This window comes from Cryptomeria japonica, chromosome 6 (genome assembly GCF_030272615.1).
Source record: "Cryptomeria japonica chromosome 6, Sugi_1.0, whole genome shotgun sequence".
In the NCBI taxonomy this organism is placed as follows: domain Eukaryota; kingdom Viridiplantae; phylum Streptophyta; class Pinopsida; order Cupressales; family Cupressaceae; genus Cryptomeria; species Cryptomeria japonica.
This window is the reverse complement of record NC_081410.1, coordinates 48,627,209-48,645,031: the sequence shown is the minus strand read 5'-3', so window position 1 is coordinate 48,645,031 and position 17,823 is coordinate 48,627,209. Positions and strand designations below refer to the sequence as shown.

Here is a 17,823-nt window from a genome sequence, read left to right as displayed (position 1 = left end):
TCGGGTTGAGTTGGAAGTAAGTATCTGCCTTTTGAACCCAGGCACGTGTCGAGGTCGCTCCGGCCCCATCAAAGGATGACAGGTTGATATTGCCAACCTTCCGTTTGATGTCATTGTTATAGTGTCCATAATGGCCCCGACTTCTGCCGCCCGAGTATTTCATCTGGAGCTCCACATAATCCTTGAAGGATATGTCCCCTTTGAGATTTGCATCCCTCCAATCTTGACTCAACTGTGCTTGCATCTCCTGAAAGGTGGGTTCTGGCTCCCCCCGTGGTGCTTCGGATTTTTGAGGAAAAGTCGGCATCAGCGGCCGTGAATGTGAGCGTTGGACGTTTGACCTTCCCGTGACCAAATCATCGCCCTGTCCATTCTGTTCTCCATTCGTTTTTCCCAAGGCCAATTGTCGTAAGGTTTCCTCCATGATTTGTTGTCGTTGCTCTCCTCTGGTTAGGGTGTCATTGAGTTGAGCTTGGCTTTTGGTTAGCTCCCTTAATAATGCCATGACTTCTCTTGTAGGGTCCTGTGGTTCACCCATTCGATCGGCTGAAAAGTACCTCCTTCTGGTGTACACTTGCATCCGCTACACGACAGGCTGGCAAGATCACAAGCTCTGATACCACTGTAATGTTCCCTGACTGCACCAGCGAGGGAGGCAAATGTACGGTGGGGTTGGAGCAGGGTCGTACGGTGGTGTGGTCGTACAGTAGGGTCAAGGAAGTTGTACGGTGGCACAACAGGCCGCATGGTAGTGCAGGGGCAGGCCGTACGGTAGCACCAAGAAGGTCGTACTGTGGTGTAGGGTTGGTCGTACGATGGTGCAGGACAGGTCGTATTATGGTGTAGGACTGGCTGTACGGTGGTGCAGAGTCGGCGCATGGTGGTGTAGGGTTGGTCGTACTGTGGTGTAGGGTTGGTCGTACGGTGGTGCAGAGCAGGTTGTGCGGTGGTGCTGAAGGTGTACAGTGAAGGCCGTATGGTGGTGCGGGTTGGGTAAAGATGTCGAGGTTTGGTGAACTGCAGCGGTTGTGTGGTGGGCTTCTGGAGTAACGGGTTCGGAATATTATGAGTTCTCCTTATGCATGTAAATCCAAATTAACAGATACGCAACTAGAAAAAGTAAGCAATGATATATTTCAAGATTTGCCAGATCCGGAACGAATACAAAGGCAGGATAGGGTGAGAGGTGAATCCCACTGAAACTGCAAGTACCAAATAGGGAGGGTCTTTCACCTCTGAAATGGCAGTAACCAGAACTCCAACAGGAATTCGCACAAGAGAAAATAAATATCAAAACTCGCATACCCCCAACAATGACTAACACGGCCAAATATATGGGCTCCGGGAAACTTCCCGAAGGGTTACAAACGGGCCGACATGACCAACCAAAACTTGCCTAATCTAATTAAATAAGAAGGGCCCAAAATATTTGTTATTAAATTTGGGCCTTACAACAAAGTAGTTCGATTTATTATTTAATTACATCGGGGATATCACAGAATATGCAGGTTTATGGTGGTATAGTGATACATTGCAGCTCTTGATATAGAGTTATGTGCTTGCAACAAGAATGGTGTTGTCTCTAATAATGAATATTGTTCTTCATGCAACCGATATTGACACTAGGCCAAAATATGCTCTAATGAGCAGATCCAATCAAGGATACAAATATAGAAAAAGGGTTCCAAAATCACTCATGAATGAAGTGAGATTGAACTTGCTCTTATATCTCCAAAATCAAAAGGCTGGCAGCCTTTGGAGTTGATAAGTCACCTCTCTTCTAGATCGGACTCCTTCACAACAACTGTTTATTATTGATTAGACCTCATTGATCTATATCTAATCGCTGCCTCCATAACCTTTTCATTAACAATGTCTAATTATCATAATCGCTGTTAATTAATATCATGCCTCATCATGAAGATATCGATTAGTTGATGGATAACATTCTTTCCTTAATTGATATTGTAATTGATAGTTAATACTCTGTAATTAACCATGTTAGCATTGTTTTGAATATCTATCTAACCATCATCTATTAATCTGATAATATTTAGTGTTATATTAGTCACTGACTTCCACTAATATGTAATCAATATTTGTCCATACCTTAGCCGATATGTCCATTCTATTACTAATAATGATTCTCTGTTATATCTCATCGATGGTATGATGATCGATCTTCTCCTTTTGACTATGCTGTTCACTAACCAATGGTGATTACATGATCCTCAATCAAGTTCTCTACTATTCTCATATCCCATAATGTTATTAAGGAAAATCATCTTATTCATAAGACTTCACGATTTTCTGGATATCTTATTACTCTAGGTATCTATTTGCTATGTACATTTACTTCTATTATCTTCTACCTAGCCATAGGTGCTCAAGGTCTGCCACTCCTTGACCACAAGAGTACTTTATTGATTGTTAACTTTCTAGGTCAAAGATGGGGACATCACAATGCATCAAAGACATGTTAATATTCTCTTCGCAAAAAAACGAATGCACACCATTCAATCACTTAAAAAGACTGATCAATTCCCATATGAAGGCTGCAGTTGAAGACAGTGTCATGTCCCCCATTGAAACTCTAATTGTGACTGTCCCATCTAAGTTCTAAAACAAAATCAGACTTCGTTAAAAAAGCTCCTTGTATTATCCTTATGAATAATGTGATTAAGGGACCGTGAATAGTCTAGAAATATATGTCAAGGATCCATAAGACCAAAACATTGCGATGACCAAATGAGGCGTGATACATAACATCCAAGGCTTGGCCACATCAAGACTCATTATCGATACATTAAGGAGACTAATGAATCAACGGCAACACTAGTATCTGAAGCTTTAATATAGTATCCTGTCAAGGATCGGCCAAGAAGGGAGGAGGTCAACAATTAATGAACATGATCGATGTAATGACTGTAAGTATCTATCAAACCGATCTCATGACAAAGTCATACATCACCGATAATATCAAGCAAAGACATGATACATTGGCAAGTTGACTAAGACATATATATTGGGGGAGAAAGTAATTGATTAAGTCTACTTAATAAGTATCGATTAATGTTCAAAGACAACAGCTTCTATCGACGTATGGAAAAGACACTAATCAAAAGATTAGACAGCAGTGATTAAGAAAGCAAAGAGTTGTTAAGACAGCGATATCAAATTAACCGATGGTCAAGGAAGAATGTGATCATGTAAGGAGAAACATCATAATGAAGAGACGTGTCTCTAGTGAGTCAATCTTACCATCATATATATGGAAGTTTGAAATCATTCTAACCGGGGGAGATTCTAGCATGGGGTACATTGTGGGAATTGTTGGCATGACTAGCTATTTTTTCTTGATGCCCGATTCAGACGTCTCACTTGAGGTGCAATCCTTCAATATGTTTGGAGTCAATTGCGGGATTCAAAAAGGCTTATTAAGAGACCATGTGCTGCGTATTATCGATCCATTCATCCGGAGTAGGTTTATGATTTCAAGAGTCTATATATGATTCATATTCCTTTTGCTATAGGTATTGTTGGAGCAATTCAAATGGTCAACGTTGGCGTTAACTGAGTTGTCGCTCTCTAGTGATTTATCCAATCCGACACTTGAATATTGGCGAGAACCCGTATGTAAATCTTATGACGTCAATTCATATTGCTCCTTGGCATCAGGAATAGATGCTGATAGACAGCAATAAAGAAGTGATTACATATTAATGCAACGATGGAGTCCGTGCAAGCAATCATGACAAGGCAACGATAATGAAGACTCAATGAAAATAATGTGATTTGAATAATCCTAGCCGATTTATTAAAGACAGTAATTGATTCAAGGGCAGCGGTCAAGTAGGATATATGATAAGTCAACTAAGATTAAAGTTAACTACATGATAGTCAAAATGAATAATTTAATAGCCGATAAATATGAAGGTGGCGGAAGTTCCATTAGAAAATATCGAAGAATGACAAGTCGACCATTATAACATATACAACAGCGATTGAGGATCTTTTATATAAGCAATTAGTAGATATATATGCAGCGACTTCATTAGAAGATACGATGTTTAGTAATTAATGTCTCATTAGCTATAAAAGGATTATTTCTGTTTTTAGTCGATGATACAAGACAGCAACTTGTTTAGGAAAGAGCTATCACCCATAAAAGAAAGATAAGTGATTATTAATGATGCAGTGATTAAAGTTGAGTTTGAGGTTCAAAGCAAGTGATAGTCTATGTTGACCAAAGATCAAATCAGAATTATAGAAGGCGAACCATTTTGAAGAGAAGTGTTTAGGGGAGAGGGACCAGTAGGTGATAGGGGTACCAATACATGTTATAGTACATCGACACTTTTAGATCAATAGTGGTGCCCTAAAAATGTCATGTCAATGCTTATCCCCAAAAAAGTACCTCTAAAATTCAAAAAAAAGTCAATGATGTGATGCCACATCAGCACACAAGTAAACACGACTTAATGCACACCTATGGATCTTATGACAATTTGGGACCATTTTGGACACCTTCACAAAAATGCATGCTGATGTGGCATCATATTTGACCATATGGACTTGAAATTTTGGTTTTGAGTAGGAGGCTTGACATGTAAGCTGCTGTGTAAAATTCAATTTTTTTTAAATGTCCACATGATTTTGAGAAGCGTGAAGTTAGGGTGCACACGTTCTGGCTCCTCTCCCCTATTGGAATAAAAGAGATTGTGATTACTTGTTAAAAGGAGAGGTCTCTAATAAGCAATACGAAGATTTGTGACCAGGTCTATAGTAGTTCAAAAAGGTTCAGTTGAGCAGCAGCAGTTTATAACATTGAGACATATATTTCAAGCATACAAATCAGAGAAAGTTTTCAAGATGAGTTCTATCCCCCGAACTATTCTTAAAATTTAGTCAGTATTATAATGAAATGTATTCAATTTTGATAAAATTATGTTTATTAGTATCTTACAACTCTCATTTTAAATTAAAATTGTTGTGTCAGGATTAAATGAAGGCAAATCCGAAATGGTGACATTACAGACAGTTTGTAACTGTCTGGGGCTTCGGTTATGGACAGGTAGAAACTAACTATCTTGTCGGTTCTCAAATGTTTGTCTTATTTCTAACAATGACAAACTCTTCAAGCATTTTCAGTACCAAATAATAGACTCTTCAAGCATTATGATAACCATAATTTGTTTGGCTTTCAGTTTTTAGTTAATTAGATATTAGTTGTAACTGACTGCCAACCATAAAATCTTTTTTTAAAAACATAACAAAAATCAATGAGCCTTTTGATTACAATATCCTCATGAGTGCTGAATATAATATCTTCAAGACCCGGACTGGATTTGCTTCTTCTCCATTCGACAACACAGTAAAGTCTTCAGGAAATGCGAGTGAATCTTCAAGGAATAGATACTCAAGATGCTACCAAGATATGCATACAGATTCAAACACAGAATATGGAATTCGAGTCTCACAAAGGTATAACAAACAGTTTGGATCTGATTTTGTGATGTTGATCTTTAAACTGAAAATCTTCTGAACAAATATTGACATCAGTGCCAGACAATATTCCAACACCAAGATGACCCAAGAGAAAACTGAAAATGCCAAAGTATTGAGAAAAAGGAATTTGGAAAAGTACATAATGCAATTGCATACAAACCATGAATAGACATAGGCTCTAGCTGCTTAATGAGAAAAGCCAGAACCTCTGGGAATGAAATGTCCTTGAGATTTATATTATTTGTCAATAACAAAAGGATCCTCATATGAAGGTTTAAAGTTCAAAAAGTTAACGTTCAGCATGAAAAAAGATCGTCCTATTGAACAGATAGTACTGTAGTGCCGTGAGGGTGGATCCAAGGTGTAGAACTCGATCACTAGAGTTGTTTAATGCAAAGCTAGCTCAGACATACACTTATTCTCATCTAAAGAAGGAGACGAGCAATATATAATTCATCATCTATTTGCCAAATTTCCAATTGCTAAGTTAGAAGAGTGGACAGTTGTTGAAAGAGATAGACTGGCTAGAAGTGGAATCTTCTATAGAAGAGTAGTAGTTTACAAAACCATATCTTTACTTGTGTTGACAATTAATAAAATATAACTAGCCCTCTGACTATATCTCATCACATCTACCATTAAGCATCCTATCCAATTCCTCTGTAATAGGCTGGTCTAAATTTTTCTGTGTTTTACGAAAGTTTGTCAAACCACCATATAAATTTTGTATTGGAATGAATAACATAGTTTCTTTGCTTTCAGTGATCATGGATTAATGATGTCCATCAACCACAATGGATGAAGATCTTTTTTACAGTATTAAGAATACAAAAACACATAAATTACACTAGGCCTGACTTACAATTCATAACAGGCCTGCAATAGAATTCAGATACAAAAAAAAACACAGAACTGTTAAAATGATTTGTCACTAACCCTTGTTAACAGCAAAACTGGAGATGCATCATGTCCTCTTGAAGATTTGGGCGGTTAACAAGCTTCCCTCGACAATTCCATCTGTCTGCTGCTATATTTTTATTTTTGGGCCTCCACATCCTTAATTGATGCATTCCTTCTTCATTTGATGACTCAGCCTCCATAAATGTGTAGCCATAAGAGATGAGAGCATTTTTTATCATACAATCCAGGCTCAAACCCATGCCAATTTAGATGCTAGTTGCTGGGTTTCTAGGTTTCAATATGGGCGAGTGGCGACAATGTAGGATATGATGGTTGCCACAGAGTTTATGGTCTTTATGAACTGTAGCGACTCTTTCTTCTATTCCTCTTTCAGTCTCCACACCTCTATAACATAAAACGCCACTCTTTCCTCCAATATGCTATGGTTGCTGTAGCTTTAACTATCATGGCTGGGACTACTTTTGATTTATGAAATCGTTAATAAAACCCTCTTCCAAGCATCCACAGGTATAATAGCAGCTAGCATTTCATTTTTGAATTCCAGGAAAGTGGCGAATAGCACAATATAAGCTTCAACTTCACAAATTTATTATTTACCAGCACATCTCAATAAATTTGTTACCTAAACACTTCTTGAATTTGGAGAAATGTATCAATTTAGCTCAACCTCTTTCTCCTCAGGCATTCAGCATAACTATAGATCCTGTTTGAATCCACCTCCCAACTGGCTAAGAAGAAATCCTTCTCCAAAGCCCACAACCCTTAGGGTTTTCGTCTAAGGTTTCTAGTTGAACAGAAAGTCCAAACTTCACAGTAAGATATGAAATGACCCAAAAGATGTCCAATTTTCCTTTACAACTCCCATTAAAATCCCTTTTTCAAACTCTCAAGAAATTTCCTTTATTTCTCATAAAGTGGCCCCTTTTAATTTTTTATTTACTTTTGGCCCCCGAAAAAATCACTTTATATTTAAATGTTCACTTTTACAGAAAATAATTAATTAAACCAAAGTTGCCCATAAAATATTAATTTGAGAAAAATTAATTTAATTAATTAAATATTCCCTTACCAACATCCCAGTTGGCCTTCAGAAATTAAATAGGCTAACGGACTTCTTCAACTCTCACTCCTAAGAATTACATCCTTTCTAAATTTATTTACCTAAGGCAAAAGAGTGGGCTGTAGTTGACAGATACGCTAGCTACAAGTGGAATGTTCTATAGAAAACTGCTAGTCTCCAAAGTAATATCTTCACCAGTGTATCCATATTTAATAAAATATGCTTAGCCCATGAGGCTATATCTCATCATGTATCTACCATTAATGATCCTAGCCAATTCCTTATAGATATTAATGAAGTGGCTCTACTACTTATTTTCAAATAAGGGGTCTCCTCAAGATAATAAGTTCTCTCTTCGATATTCAGCCTGCATTGACGAATGAAAGTTATACTATAATACCTTGAGTTTTGATTGGCTTATTCGGTTATTCCAAATCATCTATAGCTTCATAGCACTCATCTTAAATAATTAAATTTTGACAGCGATTCATAATTAGTACATCTGATATGTAAGCAACTAAAAACATATGTATGGGCCGATATCTACTTATGGGCATAAAACTCAACAGGTGAATAAATACTTCTTATAAGTATACGTAAATGAATTCTTAGGCTGTAGCAATTCAGATATGCTAATGAAAACAATATTTAGATGACAGAAGCAAGCATCAAGTTTAAAAGAAAATGAATTCCTACTTTCAGGAATTTATTTAACTAAAAATAATAAATCTGTTTGTCAGCTACTCATCCTACATGCCTAAGAACCAAAACACATTTAATTATTGGTTGAGTAACATATCTAACATGCTAAAACCTTTGGTCAGATGTGCCTCCTTTGTAAAAGAGTAATATAATTTCTTGACGTTATCAAAGATTTTAGGATGTTTGAGACATGTAATTCAGAAACAGAGAGAAAAGAGACAAACTTTGAGGTCAACTAACACCAAACAAGACATCAAATTTTTCAACTGGAGCACCTGAGCAACTGATAAATTAATTTCAGCATACTGGAACAAGCCTTTTGCAACAACCTGCGTCAAACATAAACAATAGGTTTGCTAAATATCATATGAAATACAATAGATGATTAAAACATTATGATTTTATTTTGGCATTCAGCTTCACATCAATTGTATAAAAAAGTTGCATAACAATGCACAGCAGAAACACTTGCATAAAAATGTTACATGATAGTGCACCGTACAAACACCAATTATAAAAAATTGTTAATGATGCTGAAAGTGATATGATGAAATCTTTATAGTTTATTTCATGGATAACAGGTTACTCGGAATAAAACAGAGACTAATATATTTAATCTGGGGCTTTACAACATCTGATTGAAAGAGGTACCAACTTGATATTATTAATCCACTGAAAATTTATGATGAATGCCCAACCAAACAAAACAGGCTCTATTATTCAAATTAGCTTTTTTATTTAGAATTTTCATCTACCACTTGTTGATGTTTGTTTTATGACACCTCGAACACAAAATAAAGTATTGAATACTCTATCCTCTCTTGATCAAAATCCTCTCTAATGCTGAGTGCTAGGATCACTTGAGACGACTCCAAGGTTAATAATGTCAGGTCTTGACATGTGCATAGCTTCAATGGTCGATGTGCTTGCTTCTCTTCCAAGGGGACTTATGCAATTGTTCTTCTAGGAGATGAAATTCTTGATCAAAAGGAATGCTATTTTTACAAATGATATGCAATGGAGTTCTTTTCCTACTATTAACAATGATGATTGCTCAAAAAAAAATGTAAGAAGGTTGAAGGTTTAGGAATGCAAGAATGATGGACGATTACAAGTGAAACTCAACTAAGCTTTGTTTTGACGTGTGAAGAACAACTCCACAAAGCTAGTGCAATCTTCTAAGGATAGCTAATGATATTCAAATCACCACTAAGAACATAGACACCATCAAGACGATGCATATCAATGAAGAAGTAGCAATTGAAGTTAAGCTTGGCTGAAATGAGTTCAGTTGACTATGCAAGATACTTCACAATCAATGAAATACTAGTAGCGTGAACGTAGGAGTTTCACCATTAATCATGCACATAAGTCTTCCATTCATCTAAATACTTAAGCAAATTTACTCTATCTTTTCTTTTGTTTTTTAGTTTTAAGTTATCTCTTAAAAGGATGAAGAAACAAGCAAATGCTCCAAAACACAATAAGTCGCCAACACTTCAATGATTTTATTATTCTTGGCAGCATCAAAGCAACAATTCTTCAAATTCTTCTAATCGATCCTTTACAAATAAAATAAGTGGAGCTTGTATAGTGCTCCCAAATACAATGAATGGCCAAGATTGAATCAAAATCAAAGGCCAAGATCATGCCACCTAAACCCTAATTAGGGTTTGTTATAACAAAATACCTAATTTATTGCAAATTATTAAAAATCAGCCAATGGGAATATGGCATCCATTTGTCACAAACTTCAAGGAAAAATCCTCCAATGAGAAAAATGGACACCACATGGGATCATAACAAACTTTCATCTAGAAGTTTGTTCCCCTTATCTCTTTCCTTTGATGCGAACTCAATGATTCTGGACACTATGCATTCAATCTCGTTTATTAGAGCATTAGGCATGACTTTCAACTGATCCTCCATGAAGCTCAACTCGGCCAAGGCAATAACAAAAATCTTCTCCCATTCTAGCCCGAAATCTTGAATCTTATCGGCAAGTGTCATGAATGATTGTATTGTTGGAATCAATTAACACTGAGAGAAGGGGGAGGGGGTGAATCAATGTTCCACAATTCACAAGTTTATTAAACTCATTCTTAAACCACCGGATGCATAAGAATGAAAGTAAAGTGCAAAAACATAAACCAATCAACCAAAAACCATAACACCAAGATTTTTACGTGGAAACCTGGAAAGGGAAAAACCACAGTGGGAGTTGAACCCACAATATTATTATACTTTGATCGGGAGCATGATAATATTACAAAAGGGGAATGCACTTGCATTCAGGCATACTACCTAGAGCTCACTACCCAAATACAAAAGAGGGCTACAACCTGGAGGACTCACTGTCCTACAAATGATTACAATAGTATCTGAATTGAAGAATAGCATCTACTAATGCCAAATAGCAGTTTCGGTTAAGCACAATCTGACTATCTTCCTCTATGCTGCTTATCTGCTCTTTTATGCTATCGGAGCACCAAATTTGCATGTTGATGCTCATTCGCTCATCACACATCAACATTCGCACATCTACCATACATCTCCTATATCAAAATGATCATACAAGTCGATCTTATATATCCGCATCAACAAAATAGATCAATTCCCATGTCGGCTTCCAAAAACCGCATAACACGCAACATGAAACGTGTAACCAACAAGTTGGCTCAATCCGTCCACAAATCCATATGCGGACCTAAACAAGATGATAAAAAGCTTTACACATGTCGGCCCAATCTCCTCGATCTCAACAACAACCACCGAAATCAACCCAAAGATTCTGGATCACACGTTACATCAAAATAGCTCTGTTCTTCCTGAATTACCGGATACTAGACCTTCAATCTCGTTCATGAATCGACACAAAAACTACGATTACAAAATAAGTTGCCTCGAACCACGAATCATCTACCTCTATTACCGCAACCAAAGTTACACAACAAAAATCAAGATCTACACACTGTATTCATACTCTGCTGGTTACTATATTCCACCTTCTAGACTTATGCCAAATGAATAATGCAACTTCCGATAAATCAAATCTACACATACCGGATATGATTTCTGAACTAAGTTGCCATCAATGACAACTCCTAAGCATTTCTCATGCATCAATCTTCACCGGAACAGTGTCTCTTGCCAACATGTATTTCCTCCAACTATCTCTCTGAAGGTGGACTGGCTGTCCCAAAGAAGAGGGATCTTCCTCTCTCTACCAATTGATCAACAGCTATGTGAACTCCTTGCTTCATTTCCCTTCCAAGTATGATTTCAGCCACTGCCACTATTTTATCATGTATCACACTTGTTGCATTTTCTACTTGAGTGCAAGCACTGATGATAACCTCAAACATGATTTTCCTCATTCAAAGTAAGTTATACCAATGTTGGAAGTCATATGATTGCCTTCCTTCAATACTCCAACATTCACCAAAGTCTGCTTGGGCAAGCTCATCAATGCTTGTAGTCTTGGGATGGTGTAATCTTTGTTGAAAGTGAAAACATCATAAGCAGCCATGAGGACTTGACACCTGTCAAGAATGCTTGAAACTTTATCAAATATGCTCACTAGCTCTTCTACAAATCCATTCACTTTATTGAAGGAAATTTCTATCCAATTCTTCAATACATGTGTTGAAATCCTCATTTCTTCTAAATTATCAATTAAGTCTGGAGGGAGTAGCGGTGGAGGCATGTTTGAAGGATCATTTTGCCTTATCAATTCTCTAAGTCATTGTAGATAGTTTCTCAAGGCATTCACCTCTCTCTCGAGCTTCTTATTTTTCTCTACCTCAATCTTCAACATATCATAAACTGTCTTCACTATGTCATTCAAATCTTCCATTGCCTACTCAATGGTGGGAGGCCCTAAGTCAATTGTCTCCAAGTCATACTCATTTGTTGTGATCTCATCTTCTAGCTTGTCTACTCTTAGAGTAGCATTTTGTATAACTCGAGATCCCATATTATCCTTTGTAATCTTGGACAACTTGGTGGCTTTCTTCTTTTCAACTGTCTCTCCAACTCTATTCAAGAAGTTGTCCAAATCATCTATAGGCTCCTCTTCTACTATTATTACCTCCTTTTCTAACCTCTCCCTAAGCCATGTCAGGATAGCGGGTCATTCCTCTCCCATTTGCACCTCCTTGAGTTGTTGATCTTCTCGAGGTGGGGAAGTTACCTCATCATCATCTTTCTCTATTTCCACATATTCATCCTCAGTTGCCTTGTTGCTAGCTTGCTCTTGCGCTCTTGTATTGTCTTGTACTTGGGGTTGCTTCTCGATTCCATGGATTCATTCACGCTTTAATCTTTGCTTCCCTTGGGGGCTGACTTTCTTTGGTGGCTATCTAGCTCATTTCAAATTCATGTATGGATGAGGCACTAGTAGGACAGCTTGAACTTGATTTATGCCTCTTTTGTTTTGATTGTTCATTATGATTTCCTTTCCTCTTAGAACCTTTGGAGTGAGTTGATCGGGTGGCACTTTCACTCATGCTCATACTTTCTATTTCTTCGTCGAATGAGTTTGAATCGCCCATCAAATCAAATGTCAACTATGCATTCTAGCTCTTAAACTTATGAGTTTGAATGTCCACCCATCTTTGTGTGTAGGTCAAGACTGACTTCATCAAGTCTCCCAAATCAGTGATCTCAACATCAATCCAATTGACTTCCACTTTTTATCTTTCTCCCGATCATGTGTGTTGGAGGGGCTTTCCATCATCTTGTGCTTGATCCGGAATGTTGAAAACTCTACATATTCTAACAATGTCAATCGGTAGCCTAGAATACATCTTCGATAATCATCCTAGGCATTCATCCAATAATCCTCTAAGTGTAGCTTATGCCTATGCCTTCTGCCATGCCTTCTGCCATTAGCTCTTCTCATGTTGCCATAAGGATCAAAGTTTTCTCTGGAATACGGAATGAGGGGGTAGGATCTCAACTCTTCTTCCGACTTCTCAACTGCTTGTAGAGATGGACACACTTCTACTGATTTTCCAATTGAGATGGGAAAAGCAATCCCTATCCTGTGTCTATTTTTCTAGACTTTGTCATAGGTGATTAACTGTCTCACTAATTCCAGCAGTATCATCTTGTCAGTAGGGTAGCATGGTAGCATGTATGGCGCACAAGGGCATCCTTGAACTCTTATATAGGTGAACTTGGGGAATTGGATATACCAAGCACCATACTTCTTTACCAACTCCTTCACCTATGGGGATAATCTTTGATGGATGCCGCCTTGCAGTGTTCTTGTCAAGTGCATGGTGAAAGCATCGTTCACCCTCTTGAAATGTTCCTTGCCTGGGTAATTGTTGACGTGTATTTTGTACACTATCAAACACAGAATAAAATACCTAAGGGTACCTTATCCTCTCTTGAATAAAGCCTCTGAATGCTGAAGATATCGCGAAAAGGATCAATCAGGATGACTCCAAGGTTCTTCGTTGTAGGATCTCTACGTGTGGATAAGCACCAGTGGTATGATGTGATTTGCTGGAATCACAAGGGGACTTACATTTGATGATTGAACGTCTGATCTGCTTTGAATATTGCTGGAACACAGGCTCTTACTAGCTTTGATTTGAAAAAAGGAAAAAAGATGAGGGCGAGGACAGGATCTAATCCTAACACTAAGAATGTAAGAGCAATGAATGATCTTTGATGAAATTCTAACTAAGTCTTGTTTTGACATCCCAGGACCATCTCCACAAGGTTAGTGCGATCTTCGAAGGAAAGCTTTATGATGTTCAAATCATCACTGCAGGCATAGACACCATCAGGTTGATGCATATCAATGAAGAAGCGACAATTGAAGTTAAGCTTAAGCTGAATGATTCCAGTTGACTACACAAGGCAAGTCTGCAATCAACAAACTGCTAGTAGTATGGATTACGAATTTCACCATCAATCAAGCACATTTCTTCCACTCATCTAATAACACGAAATCAAATATGAGAAGTATAAAGACCATGCAAATTGTCGAATCGACCCATAAATTTCACCATTTCTTCAATGAAGTTACAAGTCTTTTACAACAACATCTTGGCAACAATCTTTGCCTTCTCTCTCTACTATACTCTAATTGCTATTCTATCAACTAGCTAATCACCTTCTAACTACTCTCTATCTGTCTTCTAACTGCTTCCAACTATATCCTTTTACAAAATGAAGAGTCGGGCTTATATAGTGCCCACAATACAATTCGATGGCTAAGATCAATTTGAGATCAATGGCCAAGATTCAATAATGAAAACCCTAATTAGGGTTTGTTACAACCATTACATAACATTTAATGCTTGACCAATGAAATAATTGTATTGCTTGGACACATGTCCTCTCTGGAAAATTCGACCAATGGATAGCTGGGGTAGGTACATTGAAGTTTGTGCTACCTTCTATGAGTTAGGTACATTGAATCTGGACATTGTTGAGGTGGACCAATCCGACTGGAGGAGTGATGACTAGGATGCCAACTCGTCTGACACTTGTAGCTTGGTAGATATTCAATTTGATGTTGTTGAGAAGCTATCTTTAATTAACTCTTCTGAAATTATCTGCTTCTTCAATGAACCCTTGTTCTGACTCCTTTTGTCTCTAATGTGCAAGATGATTGATGTACCTCGCTTTGGAATGCTGGATTGGAAAAGGTCGCCCTTGTTGATGTTTGATCGAAGAAAGCCATCCTTGTCGATGCTAGACTGGAGGAGGTCGCCCTTGTCCTTGCTTGATCGCCCTGGAGGAGACCGTCCTTGATCTGGCTTGATTTTCGAACTCCGGGATCTCCATTTGATGCCTACACAAAATATTAAAGTTAGTCTTTTGAGCATCAAACCTTAAAGTATGAAATTTAAGACCTTTCAAAGGTAAAACTTAAGATATTAATTTGAAGAAGTCATGATAAATCAAGAATTACACATTTTCAAATTAATAATGAATGAAATTTGGATTTTCAAGACTTAGATTTTACAAAATTGCAATGGGATCACAATAAGTCTTGAATAAGAACTTCAAAAAAGTAATTCTTCATACCTTCCTTTGAGTATTTAAGTACAAAACCTTGAAAAATGAAGGAAGAGGACCGGATTTTGTTGGGCAAGATTTATAGTCCTCCCTTGGATGAAGTACGCCTCCTCTAGTTTGAAAAAGAATAAACTCCACTAGCCTCTTCAAAAATCTGGAAATTCGCCTTCAAATGTCTTCAAAAAATCTGGAAATTATCCTCCAATCTAGCAAGAAATTCGCCTCTCCAATAGCCTTCAAGATGAATTTCGCCCTCCTTAGTCTCCACACTTTCGCACTTTAGAAGGGATGAATGAATGATTTGAACTTGAAACAATGCCCCCCCTATTATATAGAGCGCTCACCTGCTTTCCTCCAAGAGGCCGACCTAGCAAATAAGCCTTAAAATAAAATATAAAAAACACTAAGAAGAAGGCCGACTTGATAAATAAAGACAAAATAATGCCTTGTGCGCTCAACTTTTAATTTTTATTTCACAAAAATTAATTTTAAATGCCTTTATAATAGAAATTCAATTTTTTGAGGCCCAAAATTAATTTATTAAATGCCAATTTAATTAATTTTTTCAAATATTCCAAAGTTAGCAATTTGGCATCTAATGCAATTTTGGAGGATATTAACGCCCAAATATGGTAAAAAATAATGAATGCCATTAACTTCGCTCTAGTCCCTTGGAGAGGGACAGGAGCACTTTTTCATTTTTAGGCTAGGATTCTCAATTTTTTGAAGTCAAACCTTTGTTCACCATGCTTTAGAAGATCCTTCCCATCTCATACAACTTTGCCTTAGCATAATCTCGGAGGGAATTAGTTGTTTTCATAAAAAGTGCTCTGGTCCTTCAGTGAGGGACGGGAGCACTTTTGAGTCCATTGCATGAATTCTTGATCACATTAATCTTCAATTTACCCTCAAGGCGTAGAATATCACATTTCACTCCATCTTGAGCCTTGGTAATAAAAATATCCTTTCAAAATGCAAGGTAAATGGTCATATTTGGAAATTGCGCCCTGGTCCCTTGGTGAGGGACGGGAGCACTTTTGCCAGTTGTCGTCAAAATTTGCAACTCTCGCATCTCACTTCCACTTCAAGGCATTTTAAACACTTTTTCAAACTTGCGCCTTGGCCTCAATTTGTCCAAAATTGGTGAGAAAGGCTAGATAACATGTTAAGTGCTCTGGTCCTTCAGTGAGGGACAGGAGCACTTTTTCAACTTCAAGCTTATCCGTCCTTTGCTAGCTTCCCAAATTATCTTCAATGGGCAAATCATGTCCTCTTCCATTCATTTCAATCACAAACTTGCCTTGGCCTTGCAGGAAATATACACTTTTTTGGAAAATCGCTCTGGTCCCTTGGAGAGGGACGGGAGCACTTTTGGAAAATCGCTCTGGTCCCTTGGAGAGGGACGGGAGCACTTTTTGGAAAATCACTCTGGTCCCTTGGAGAGGGACAGGAGCACTTTTTGCATCTTGGCATACTTCTTTGTCCTTTAAACCTCTCAATTGCGTCTAAGGCATAAAACATCATTAGTCCTTCCCATCCAAGTCAAGTTTTGCCATAAAATATCAAACAAAGAGGAGAAACTTGAAAAAGTGGCATGGTCCTTCAGTGAGGGACGGGAGCACTTTTTGTCATTTGGGTTGATTTACTCCTTTGTGAACCGCTTAAATTATATTCAATGGACAAAACATGCCTCCCCTAACCTCTTCAAATCATAAAATCACCTTAACCTTGCAAAGATAGGGCGAATTTGAAATTCAGTGCTCCGGTCCTTCAGTGAGGGACGGGAGCACTTTTTGCCCTCTAAGCCAAATTGTCTCACTTTTCGTCTCGAAATTCCTTTTCTAGGGAAGATTTCATCTTACTTGATGCTATGAATAAAAGTTAATGTCCAATAAAGGTCTAAAATTGTGCATATAAAGAAAAGTGCTCTGATCCTTCAGTGAGGGATGGGAACACTTTTTACCTTCTAGGCAAAAACTTCATCATTTTATTGTTTTCAATCAAGTCTGGATGCTTTATCATGTTCATTTCGTCCTTCACTATGCCTTTGATGTTTCAATTTGACCAAACAAGGCCAGGAATGGCTCAAATAAGTTTTTTTGCCCTGGTCCTTCAGTGAGGGACGGGAGCGCTTTTGCCTTGGTCCTCCTAAGAGGGACAGGAGCGCTATGCGCTCTGGATCCTCAATGAAGGACAGGAGCGAAATTTGACTTTTCGAACTCTCCGACAGGATAATTTTTATGGAATATAACATTTAAGTATAAGAAATACTTTAAGTTATAATCCATATATACTTTCAGGATGTTTGAGAGTGGTTTCAGACCTCCAGGAGTTATATTGCAAAATCTAGTTTTTGGAGGTTTTTCAATTTCCAGACTTAGTCAAATTTCAGGATCAAGACATTCCAGACTTAGCCAATTTTCAAGATCAGGACTTCACTCAAGCAGGACCTGCTATCCATGATCTCCCCGACAGCACTCAAAAATGCAAAGGCCAACTGACAAAACCCTAAAAGACCTAGAAAACAAACCCTAAAAAGCAAAAAACATGGGTCCCCATTTGCAATGGGGCGATGTGTGAAAACGTCACAA

The 17,823-nt window shown here is 37.7% G+C and overlaps 1 protein-coding gene across 20 annotated transcripts in view; it reads right to left on the bottom strand.

Annotated features, from left to right (window-relative positions):
• LOC131079407 (uncharacterized) overlaps positions 1-17,823 on the bottom strand; it is a 108,673-nt gene that overhangs the window by 69,224 nt on the left and 21,626 nt on the right. For 11 of the 20 annotated variants that reach the window (XM_059207119.1, XM_059207120.1, XM_059207121.1 and 8 more), the window contains one exon: positions 14,832-15,005. The exons of 2 other annotated variants lie outside the window; for them this stretch is intronic. In XM_059207119.1, the coding sequence (XP_059063102.1) occupies positions 14,832-15,005 (174 nt within the window). Of the gene's footprint in view, positions 1-8,415; positions 8,521-14,831; positions 15,006-17,823 lie in introns of all 20 variants that reach the window. 7 more of the 20 variants (XM_058017333.2, XM_058017334.2, XM_058017332.2 and 4 more) reach the window with 2 other exon arrangements.